The following is an 11,837-nucleotide window of genomic DNA, read 5'->3' on the forward strand; positions in this document are numbered from 1 at the left end:
ACTGGTCTGGCCCACTTAAGAGTCAGAGCAGATGGGCTGTATATGACACCCCTGCCATAAATCATAACATGTGCACCAGAAACTCTTGATATGACTGCAGCAACTTATGTCACATTTAAGAATTTAGACTGGAAAGCTTTAGAATAGCTATTGTAATAATATAAAATAGGGGAATGCCTGCATGAAAGCACCATCATAAAGTACATCACAGAAATGACAGCTGTTTTTTTTCTTTTATTTTATTTTTTGTGTTCAGTCAAAACTTATTAAAAAAAAACACACACACACACACACACTGGGAATGTGTTGGAATGACAGCAATCATAATAATAAACATTTAAACCAAAAGTACATTTTAGTGTAAATGAAATGTTTCTGTTTTTGCTGAAAATATAATCAAATATTGAGAAAAGTAGTGTGCACAATAAAAATAAGAATGCATTTGTGGGACTAATAAATGACACTCAATAAAACACTTGCACATATAAAGGACTGGTCATCTTTAGTGAAGAATACATGAAGTAGAAATGCTGGTCTCTGAGTGGAACATGCACCTTTGCCAGAATTGGACAAGGATATAATGATGTGAAACAGCAGTCAAAGCTAATTTGTCGCGCGCTGTTGGTTTTCCATTTGATATTTCTTCACTGTTTTTAATCACTTTTTGTTAAGACACATGAGCAACTAAAGAGCCAGTTTCCCTCAAATATGAAATGACTTCATTGGTCCAATATACCCTTTGAAGAACTGAAACACTGTCAGGAGACACATCCACATACTGCAGCTTGTTTTCAGGGTTCCGTTCCTTAGTTCTTCTACTTTTCTTCCCTGTTTCTGATTATGCCGTACTCCACAGCTTTATCCAGACAGTTCTGAGCTATCTTGGAGACGGGCTCTGGATTGCCCTCTCCTCCCTTTGCAAGGACAGAAAGAATCTCCAGAGCTTCACTCTCCATGAGTTTCTGAGCCAGGCTCTTCTCCGCCTGCATCATGTTCTGAACTATGACCACGCCGCGATGACGTAAGTCGGGTATTTCGCTGAGCAGCAAAGCCTGCACAATTTCTAGCCAGTGGGTTGTCTGAGAAGATAACAGAAATCATGTGAGCCAAGACACAGTAGAGAATAATTGCAGCACTTGAGAATGGAACGCTGGAGTGGTTTTCTTACAGTTCCAGGGATGCGGGCGCAGAGCTCGGGCTGTTCGGCTGTCAGCATGGCCAGCGTTCCTGCAGCCGCTTTCCGCAGCCTCTCGTCATCCTCTCCACTGTAAAGCACAAGCAGCTTCAGGCGATCATTTCCTGTGGCCAGGTAGAGCTTCTGTACCTAAGGATGCACCACACAACCACTTCTGTCAGTTTAACTGATATTCAGGTTTTCAAGACTTACCTGTTAATAATTTATACCTTACCTCTGTATTTAAAACCAAGTTACACATGCACTCTGTGGCAGAAGCTCGTACAAGGTCATGCTCCTCAAACATGTAACCTTCAATTTTAGGCACAGCTTTCTCCTTGATGATCTTTTGCCTGTAAAAGAATATACGTAAAAACTGTAAACACTTTACATAATTGCACAGCTCCATTATTAATTACCAGCTTATACAGTCAAAGCAGCTTTGAAAGGAAATTACATTTCAGTGGTCAACGGAGACTTGAAATACTTCAGTCTTTTGTCAGCAGTTTGAAAGTTGACATGCAAGAAGATTACTGTATGTTAATTAATTTAGTCTGTGATTAAGTTCACATTAAGTCTCATTCAATTGTGCTCGCCCCAGAAGAATTTAAAAACAGCTTTGGTGAGAATGTTTCCACACTACTTAAATATTTTGTGCAAAGCAATGAAACACATATTCATCTGCAGAAGCAACATTTCAAAAAGAAAAAAAAAAAAGAAAAAAAAAGAAAGAAAAGAAAATATTAGATCTATTTAACTGAACTGAAAATAAAATGCTTTGCATGTGTATTCTTAGGAGAGACTGCCCCCTAGTGGCCAACCTGAGTCTATCGTTGATGCCGGCCAGGTTGGTGAGAGCCATGAGTGCCTCAAAGTTCTGCAGAAGGGTGCACTCCAGACTCAGAAGACTGACAAGTGGGCGCACCACCTCATAGATCTGGCCCAAAAATAAAAAAAATAAATTAAAAAAACAAGCAAGACAAAGTTAAAGAGGCAAAGTTGTTTATATTTTCTAACTGAACTTGTGTGCTACTGTCTGCATTTTTTTTTTACCCTTTCTCCTGGAAAGGCAATCTCTGGATTCGACGTGATGGTTATTTTTGCCAGCGCTTGTGCAGCTTTGATTTTTCCTGCATCTGTGTTGTCGGATGCAAGTGGGATCAGAGCCTTTTGGAGGAGAACAGCAAACATAAATCATTTAAACCTCCTGAAGCACAGTGTTCAGATAAGAGTGTAGGCTAAACTGAGTATTTTTATCAGTGTGCTCTACCTTTCCTCCACCCTGTGCCACCACTGTGCCTCTGTCTTCCTGACGCTCCACTAAAGCCAAGAACACCCTGCCGTGAAAGATTATATTAACCAGAAAATCTACAAAGAAAAAAGCTGAAAGAGAAAAACTTACTGTCATTTTCCTACCTGGCAATACATTCCCTGCAAGCCTCAGTGAGGGCAGGACTCTCCTGTTTGACCATACAAACTAATGCAGACACCACACCAGCCTCCAGCAGTTTCACCAACCTTTTCTCCACATAGGAATGTGCATCCTAACATAAAAAGGTAGGTGAAAACATGAAGCATAACCTAAATAATTGAAATGAACTTTAAGAGTGCAGATGCTGTGTTGTATTAAGGAAATATCATGTAATGTTAGTTCTACTTGAAAAAAGAAGGTGCATTTAAATGTTACCTTGGGATGCTCCTCAGGTACATGCTGCTTTGCATACTTGGCCAGCTCCACCATTTGAGGATCTGGCTTCTCCACATCATAACTGTTGGTGCAATTCACTAATGTAGAGCCCACAGCAAAGAGCACAGTCTTATCCTCAGACTGCAAGAACACACACAGAACAGAACAGGGATTCAGTGCATTTCAGCTGTGGATGGCAATGTCACAGGAACAATAATAAGATCCTGTTCTGAAAAAAATATTTCCAGGGTACATGGTTGTAGAACAAATGAGTCCAGTTATCATCACAGGAGGACTAATGACCAATGCCATGGACAGGACTAACACTGCTGTCTAATGAACTGTTAACCTGTGTGCCCAATATGGTGGCGATTAATTAAGAAAAGAAAAAAAAAAAAATCAAACTCACAGAAATCAGTCAGTGTGGAGAAAATATAAGACTGAAGTTTAAAACAGAATGTAACAAGGAGACAATTCTGTCTGCCATAAGGAAAATAATTATGAATTGAACCTTTGCGAGGTCAAACATGGCCAGCAGGGCGTTCTTGTCTTCCACCAAGTCTTCCTTCACATCAGCATCAAAAGTGAGGTAGGCGAGACCTTCTACAGACCAGCGGCGAGAAGTTGGGGGTAGAGTCTCATTACACAACCACCTTGCAGAGAAAGAGAGAAACCTTTCCAGTTATTTGAAATCCAGTAATCCACTCCAAATCTGTCATTTAGATCAGGTTTTGCAGCAATGTAGATCCAACAAGCTGCATCTCCTTTAATCTATACCTAGGCTTAAGGATTCAGTACAAGCCAACATACTTTCTGCACTGCTTGGCGAGCTTAAGTGTGGATCCCTCTGCAAACTGCTTCATGCTGAAGTCTGTTCCTCCTGCTGATCCAAGCTTGCACAAACCCTGTGCAATAACCCACATACACACAAATGTTAGTTTTAGAAAATAACACTTCTAAATAAAGATAAAACTATCTGCGGTACATACCACTAGGGCTCTCACACGTATCCTGTCATTCTCGCTCTTCTTGTACAGGTCCTTCAGCAGGGAGACTCCGTTGGCTGTGATAAAGGAGGCTCTCTTGGCTTTGCCTGCAGCATGGATTAGAGCCTCCACCGCTACCTGCTGGTGAGTTACATTTTCGGAGGCACATAGAGAGATCACTGCATCCATCATCCCTGACATTTCCAGAGTTCTGTTACCCACGTCACTTGGTCCTTGGAGAAGCACTGATACTGTCTGGATGGCTCGCAGCTTGCCGTCTAGGCCAGACCGGCTAAAGTGTTGCCTACCCACAACAACATTACATTAGAAGAATTAATTACAGCGTTTTCAAGTTCACAAGGGACTATAGTAGTAAAGCAGTTTTAGAAAGATCCAATTAGATAAGCACAAGTTTCCTCAATCAACTCACTGAACATATTCTTCACATAGTTTGTTGAAGTTCTCTCTCTCTTTGTCGCTCTTTAGGTCATCGTAGAGTTTGCTCAGCAAGACAGAGCAGCTCATGTGAGTGTTGTCTGTAAGAGGTGGTCCTTCTGAGAGCTCTGGCACAGTCCCAGCCACCTCCAGGATTTTCTTCAGCCCTGCAGGAAAACAAGGATTCTTTAATTCCTAAAATCCGTCACAAATTTTCTAAAATAGAAAAATTAACAAAATTTAAAAAAATAAAAAAAATTCATCTCACACTAATGTATGTTTTGGTATCCACCAAAACATATATTAGTGTAATATTTGGTTACATATAGCATGCGTTTCATACCCTGGTCAATCACCCATAATGTGAGGGAGTTATCTGGGTTTTTCAAGGACTTGCGGGGCACTTGTTTGACCAAGAGGTTTATAGCGCTGTCTCTGCCTGGCCCTGACACATCTGATGCTGGCATCATTTCCAAAAGGTGCCGTAACATTGAACGCAGCTCCTTGGATGGTTCTGTGTTAGATTCATACAGTGAGTTACAATTAAGTGAAACGAACAGAGAGCTGATGCACACAAACCATTTGTTAAAGTTCATCAGTGGAGCTAAGTCCACAACAGAAGTGTCTAAACTCACCAGGAAGTATGGCTTCATCCTTCCCTCTGATCTCTCTTTTCATGCCCTCTGTCAGAGCTTCAAACATCACTTGCAACAGGTGGCAAGCAGCCAAGGACACATTTGAAGCTCCTGATCCCATTACTGCACACATCTGCTCCATTCCCAACTCATTCACTATTGCCATAGTCTGGAAATTAAGAGTGGACGTCAGCAATAAAGAGCTGCAAAACAACTGAGTGACAAGCACGTTGAACCGCCTGTGCTAGCTTCAGATTAATGATGGTTGGAAACCATCATATAAACTTTTCTATAGTTTCCTACTACAAAAATACAAGTTAAAAAAATGACTTAGAATAAGCATAAGCAAATGATAATCTCAAAGGAACAGTCATACTTACTCTAGACTGATGTCCTGTGCACAAACCAACCAAAGTCCTGAGAGCAGAAAGTATGACATCCTCCAGCTTTGACTGAAGAAGTTTTTGAATTAGCTTCACTCCATCATTACGGAAGATCTGTTCAGCTCCTGCTTCATCTCGGGATAACACCACGAGATTCTGAGCAGCCTGAAATCAGTTGAAGGATTAAATTATTTTGGTGCAATACAGCATTACAGAATCACTGGCATAAACAAAGAAATTAGAGAACTTTATTTATCGGGCTTATGAGTCATTCCTACCTTCTGTCGATCTGACTCGTTAGTAGATGCATCTAAGAGGAGGGAGAACATTTGCTGCACACGGGCATCTGTGGAGTTTAGCTGTGCTGACTAAAGGGTTAGGAGAAGAGACTTCAATTAGAAACAAATTAATCAAGATACAGTTTCAAAAACAAGGCGAGCCTCTGTGGCCCTTTATCCACATTACACCACCTTCTGCTGGATCTGTGTTCCCAGCTGTCTGAGCAGATCCAGGAAAGCTTTATTTTTGGGCTCGAGCTGGGCACATCTCTGAGCATCCAGAAATGCCTGGTCAAACCGGCCAAGTTTTTGAAAAGCCTGGGCCCTCCGAAATCTAGCTTTCACATCGCCTTGGTCACTATCGAGTGCTGGAAAGAGACAGCAATAATATTCACCATAACTGTAATAACATCAGTTTATGCTCAGCAGGATGATAAGCATCAGTTGTGAATAATTTCTTCCATAATGAATAGAACTTCAGTCTATTTCTGTTGCAAATATTTCTCAAATACAATGCAACACCTTGGTCTATAGTACCTACTTAATAACTAAAAGCTGCTTTTTGTTAAGCGTTCAGATATATGAGAATCATAATTTGTCCATTTTTTGTTTAAATATTGTAATGCAGGAAAAGATGCTTATATGTAACCTGTGGCATCACATAGTTTGCCCACCAGAGAGCGTTCAAACTCCATTGTTTACAATAATCTCAGCATTGTCTGCACCACATGTAGCAGAGTATGAACCAAGCAGTGTCTACACAGTAAATAAGTAAAGTCAGTCCTTCCCCTTTTTAATATAACAAATAAATGTAAGCATCTGCCAATCTACCACAACATTAAAAACCACTTGGCTAATATTGTATAGGTATACTGTTTATGCAAAAACAGTTGCTGGGGGCATGAACACAGGACTGCTGGTGATGTTCTGCTGTCTAGCACTGGGACATTAGCAGCATTTCCTTTGGATACTGTGGGTTGCAGAGTGGGGCCTCCATGTACTGGGCTTGTTCCACTCTATCATGTGATAGGATTTGGATCTGGGCAGTTTAAAGGCTAGATCAATGCTTTTGGCTCTTTGTCCATTTGACAATTTAAATCTATGTACACTGCTCAAAAAAAAATAATTAAAGGATCACTTTTTAATCAGAGTAGAGCATCAAGTCAATTAATCTTCTGGGGTTGTTAATCAGTTTCAGCTGCTTTGATGTTAATAAAATTAACAACAGGTGCACTAGAGGGGTAACAATGAGACAGTCTCACAAAACAGGAATGGTTTTACAGGTGGAGGCCACTCACATTTTCCCCTCTTCATCTTTTCTGACTGTTTTTTCACTAGTTTTGCATTTGTGTCACTACTGGTAGCATGAGGTGATACTTGGACCCTACAGAGGTTGCACAGGTAATCCAACTCCTCCAGGATGGCACATCAATATGTATCATTGCCAGAAGGTTTGCTGTGTCTCCTAGGACAGTCTCAAGAGAATGGAGGAGATTCCAGGATACACACAGTTACTCTAGGAGACAGGGACATAGAAGGTGCTTAACCCATCAGCAGGTCTAATATCTGCTTTTTTGTGCAAGGAGGAACAGGATGAGCACTGCCAGAGCTACAAAATGACCTCTAGCAGTCCAGTGGTGTGAATGTCTCTGACCAAACAATTAAAAACAAACTTCATGAGTGTGGCCTGAGGGCCCAAGGGCCCTCTAGTGGGCCATGTGCTCACTGCCCAGCAACGTGGAGCCCTACTGGCATTTGCCATAGAATACCAGAATTGGCAGGTCCACCACTGGCACCCTCTGCTTTTCACTTACGAGAGCAGGTTCACTCTGAGCACATGTGACAGATATAAAAGGGTCTGGAGAATCTGTGGAGAACATAATGATGCCTCTAACATCGTTCAGCATCACCAGTTTGGTGATGGGTCAGTGATGGTCTGAGGAGGCATATTCATGGAGGGAAACACAGACCTCTACAGACTAGGCAACAGCAACCTGACTGCCATGAGGTATCAGGATGAAATCCTTGGACCCACTGTCAGACCATGTGCTGGTGCAGTGGGTCCTAGGTTCCTCCTGGTGCACGACAATGTCCGGCCTCATGTGGTGAGAGTATGTTGAGAATGAAGGAATTAATACTATTGATTGGTCCCTGTGTTCGCCTGACCTAAATCCAGTAGAACACCTCTAGGACATTATGTTTCAGTCCATCTGATGCTGCCAGGTTGCATTTCAGATCGTCCAGGAGCTCAGTGATGCCCTGGTTCAGATTTGGGAGGAGATCCCCCAGGACACCATCCATAGTCTCATTAGGAGCATGCCCTAACATTGTCCCTAGCAACCTGCCCAGTCCATATCAGTATAGATAATCAGCATGATTTTTTTTTGTCCCCCATTGAGATCTGATGTGTTTTCAGAGTATTCCTTTAATCTTTTTGAGCAGTGTATTGCACAACATGAGTCAGATGAGCTAATTTCTAGAAAATGTCCAGTTCTGTAGCTCAGTTCAAAGTTGTGATGCTTATTTTGTTTTTCTTTTGTTTTTGAGCATGTGAATGTATTAAATATGCAGTCTGTATGTTTATATGCTTCTGTGTTGACACACATAGGTACATTTGCATGTATGCATAGATGTGTTCTGCCATTGTAAACTAACTTATTGTAAAATACTTGTTTGCACAGAGGACAAGTTCATAAGATTTACTTCTTCCTGCACATTTTTTGTTCCCCTTGACAGAAGTGTGGAACTTATTATGATTTTGTATACTCTAACCCAAATAAACAAAATCAAATTAGCAGTTTTTGAGTTGTGGCTGCTGGCACATTGACCTGCTGTAGGTGGCCACAGCTTGATCTGGAAGTACCCCATCCAGATTGTTGCCAGGACCCAAATGTTTCCGAGCAGGATGTTTATTTCAGCAATGTTAATGTTATGGCAGATTGGTGTATATGCATAAAAAGAACACAGGCTGATATTCACATTGTGATATTTAGCGAAAATCAGACAGTATTGCTCCAAAAATCTTTTGTTTTTAAACTTCTGTACCTTGTAGCAACCAAACCAACTCGGGACCTTAGTCTGGAGCGAGCTATGATATGTCAAAACCTTAGGAGGTCACAGGGAAACTATCTGGAACTGCAACCCAGTAAAAGGAGGCTAATTTGAATACTAATGAGCACTAAGCTTTACTTTCACCTAAGCTCCCCGTGTGCCACGATGAAAAATTAAGTGTCGTATTCAGCCATCGAGAATAAACAGAACTGGCCGACCTTTTGAGGCATCAGCCTCTGCCTTGCTGTACTCCTCCAGTTTAAGGTAGCACGCAGAGCGGTTACGGTACAGTACATCTTTCTCTGCTTGGCTGTCACTGAGCTTCAATGCTTTGGTGTAACAGCAGACAGCACCCTGGATGTCTCCTGCCTTGAAAAGAGTGTTCCCCTCCTCCTTCAGGGCGGCAGGGTCCTAAATTTAAGAGGGGAAAAAAGTAGCAACAGGATCACAGAGAAGCTTCGAGCAAATTTATCTGGGTGAAGCTTGCTAAGCTAAATAAACTAAGTAGCGTATTGTTTCTACATTACCTTTTCTTTTTCCGTCTCACTCATCTCTAAGGTGCCGCACACAGTATTATGCAAATATGTCGTTTAATTTTTTTCTACGTGGTTTCAAACACCGCCAACTTCAGCCAAACATGTTACATTTTCTACGCTTCCGGGTGTCGGAGCACGTTGATGACGTGCACCGCCCCGCTCCCACGCTATATTACTATAAAAGGAAGAGAGCAGCCGCAGCATTTCTGCCTCCATCTCCACTTTATTTGGTTACATTTCCATTCCACGCGGCTTTCTTCAGTCCAGGCAGATACGGAGAGTTATATCAAGCTACTTATGTCATAAAGAAGAGAGGTTGTGAAAGCCAGCAGCTAATTTTTTATGCATTCACCAAATCTGTCTGAGAACTACACTGCTCAAAAAAATAAAGGGAACACTCAAATAACATCCTAGATCTGAATGAATGAAATATTCTCATTGAATACTTTGTTCTGTACAAAGTTGAATGTGCTGACAACAAAATCACACAAAAATCATCAATGGAAATCAAATTTATTAACTAATGGAGGCCTCGATTTGGAGTCTCACACAAAATTAAAGTGGAAAAACACACTACAGGCTGATCCAACTTTGATGTAATGTCCTTAAAACAAGTCAAAATGAGGCTCAGTATTGTGTGTGGCCTCCACGTGCCTGTATGACCTCCCTACAACGCCTGGGCATGCTCCTGATGAGGTGGTGGATGGTCTCCTGAGGGATCTCCTCCCAGACCTGGACTAAAGCATCCGCCAACTCCTGGACAGTCTGTGGTGCAACGTGACATTGGTGGATGGAGCGAGACATGATGTCCCAGATGTGCTCAATCGGATTCAAGTCTGGGGAACAGGCGGGAACTGCTGACACGCTCCAGCCACATGAGGTCTAGCATTGTCCTGCATTAGGAGGAACCAGGGCCAACCGCACTAGCATATGGTCTGACAAGGGGTCTGGCAGTCATGCTACCTCTGGCGAGCACATGGAGGGCTGTGTGGCCCTCCAAAGAAATGCCACCCCACACCATTACTGACCCACTGCCAAACCGGTCATGCTGAAGGATGTTGCAGGCAGCAGATCGCTCTTCACGGCGTCTCCAGACTCTGTCACGTCTGTCACATGTGCTCAGTGTGAACCTGCTTTCATCTGTGAAGAGCACAGGGTGCCAGTGGCGAATTTGCCAATCCTGGTGTTCTCTGGCAAATGCCAAGCGTCCTGCACGGTGTTGGGCTGTGAGCACAACCCCCATCTGTGGACGTCAGGCCCTCATACCATCCTCATGGAGTTGGTTTCTAACCGTTTGTGCAGACACATGCACATTTGTGGCCTGCTGGAGGTCATTTTGCAGGGCTCTGGCAGTGCTCCTCCTGTTCCTCCTTGCACAAAGGTGGAGGTAGCGGTCCTGCTGCTGGGTTGTTGCCCTCCTACGCCTTCCTCCACATCTCCTGGTGTACTGGCCTGTCTCCTGGTAGCGCCTCCACCCTCTGGACACTACGCTGACACACACAGCAAACCTTCTTGCCACAGCTCGCATTGATGTGCCATCCTGGATGAGCTGCACTATCTGAGCCACTTGTGTGGGTTGTAGAGTCCGTCTCATGCTACCATGAGTGTGAAAGCACCACCAACATTCAAAAGTGACCAAAACATCAGCCAGAAAGCATAGGTGCTGAAAAGTGGTCTGTGGTCCCCACCTGCAGAACCACTCCTTTATTGAGTGTGTCTTGGTAATTGCCAATAATTTCCACGTGTTGTTTATTCCATTTGCACAACAGCATGTGAAATTGATTATCAATCGTTGTTGCTTCCTAAGTGGACAGTTTGATTTCACAGAAGTTTGATTTACTTGGAGTTACATTGTGTTGTTTAAGTGTTCCCTTTATTTTTTTGAGCAGTGTATATTGCAGTGGGTGTTGAAGGTTAGCAATGAATAAGTTACAACTCTACTTTTTTTTTGAAGGAATTACACATCCACCCATCCATCCATCAGTTTTCTTCCGCTTATCCTGTACAGGGTTGCGGGTTGAGTTGCCAAGTTGTGGAAAAATTAATTTTCTTGCTGTATTGTGTACATATATTGTGTAGGTCTGAGTTAGCACCACTCAAAGGTAAATGGAGTTACACAGTTAAAAACACTAAAGGACGTGTCCTGTATTTCTTACACAAGTCCGGTGGGGATCTCCTTTTACCCGAACTGTCCAGCACTATTGTTGGGTATCGTCTGTTGCCTTGGAGACAAGTTGGTCCCCTTTGGTCCTTGTTCTCAGGTACACCTGTTAGGACTCTCATATTACTATAGCACCTTTGTTAATTTAGAAGAATATCCAGGGTGGTGATAGGTATACATTTCCCAGGGGCTGGGCTTGCTGCAAGGTCTCTTACATAACATATCTGCAGGAAATCTCAAACACCACCAGGCACCCAAAGAAAAGAGTCCTGGTCTGAAATCAACAACAGCTGAATAAACATTTGTTCCTTTGTTATGTGAGCTGTCATTGCTGGTCCACTTTCTGGAACCAAAGTCTGGAAGTAACTTACAATCCTTAATTGTAGCACAGCACTTTGAATGTGTTTTTGAGATCTTATAAAATGTTATTGTGTGTTGTGAGTGGAGTAAAACACATTTCCTGGACTTTCCTCCTCATTAATAATTGAAGTGACAACATATCTTCTGTTTT

At 42.4% G+C, this 11,837-nt stretch overlaps 1 protein-coding gene across 1 annotated transcript; it reads right to left on the bottom strand.

Annotated features, from left to right (window-relative positions):
- Positions 1 to 256: 256 nt before the first annotated feature.
- unc45a (unc-45 myosin chaperone A) lies at positions 257 to 9,180 on the bottom strand. The gene is made up of 19 exons (XM_030731380.1): positions 9,157 to 9,180; positions 8,848 to 9,040; positions 5,771 to 5,946; positions 5,579 to 5,668; positions 5,298 to 5,465; positions 4,918 to 5,086; positions 4,626 to 4,796; positions 4,278 to 4,449; positions 3,851 to 4,151; positions 3,672 to 3,766; positions 3,373 to 3,514; positions 2,862 to 3,002; positions 2,591 to 2,718; positions 2,445 to 2,511; positions 2,228 to 2,341; positions 1,996 to 2,111; positions 1,410 to 1,527; positions 1,169 to 1,324; positions 257 to 1,079 (listed from the first exon to the last, which is right to left on the bottom strand). The coding sequence occupies exons 1-19, from the start codon at positions 9,178 to 9,180 to the stop codon at positions 816 to 818; spliced, it is 2,805 nt and encodes a 934-aa protein (XP_030587240.1). The 3' UTR covers positions 257 to 815.
- Positions 9,181 to 11,837: the final 2,657 nt, after the last annotated feature.

Source organism: Archocentrus centrarchus, chromosome 6 (assembly GCF_007364275.1).
Source record: "Archocentrus centrarchus isolate MPI-CPG fArcCen1 chromosome 6, fArcCen1, whole genome shotgun sequence".
NCBI classification, from domain to species: Eukaryota; Metazoa; Chordata; class Actinopteri; order Cichliformes; family Cichlidae; genus Archocentrus; species Archocentrus centrarchus.

What these genes read in the sequence shown, in the direction of transcription:
- unc45a (XM_030731380.1), bottom strand. Translation starts at nt 9,180, where the DNA reads ATGAGTGAGACGGAAAAAGAAAAG. An exon ending in CTCGCCAAGCAGTGCAGAAA is followed by an intron (nt 3,515 to 3,671) that starts GTATGTTGGCTT and finishes TTTCTCTGCAAG; the next exon opens with GTGGTTGTGTAATGAGACTC. An exon ending in ACTTGGTTTTAAATACAGAG is followed by an intron (nt 1,325 to 1,409) that starts GTAAGGTATAAA and finishes GTGCATCCTTAG; the next exon opens with GTACAGAAGCTCTACCTGGC.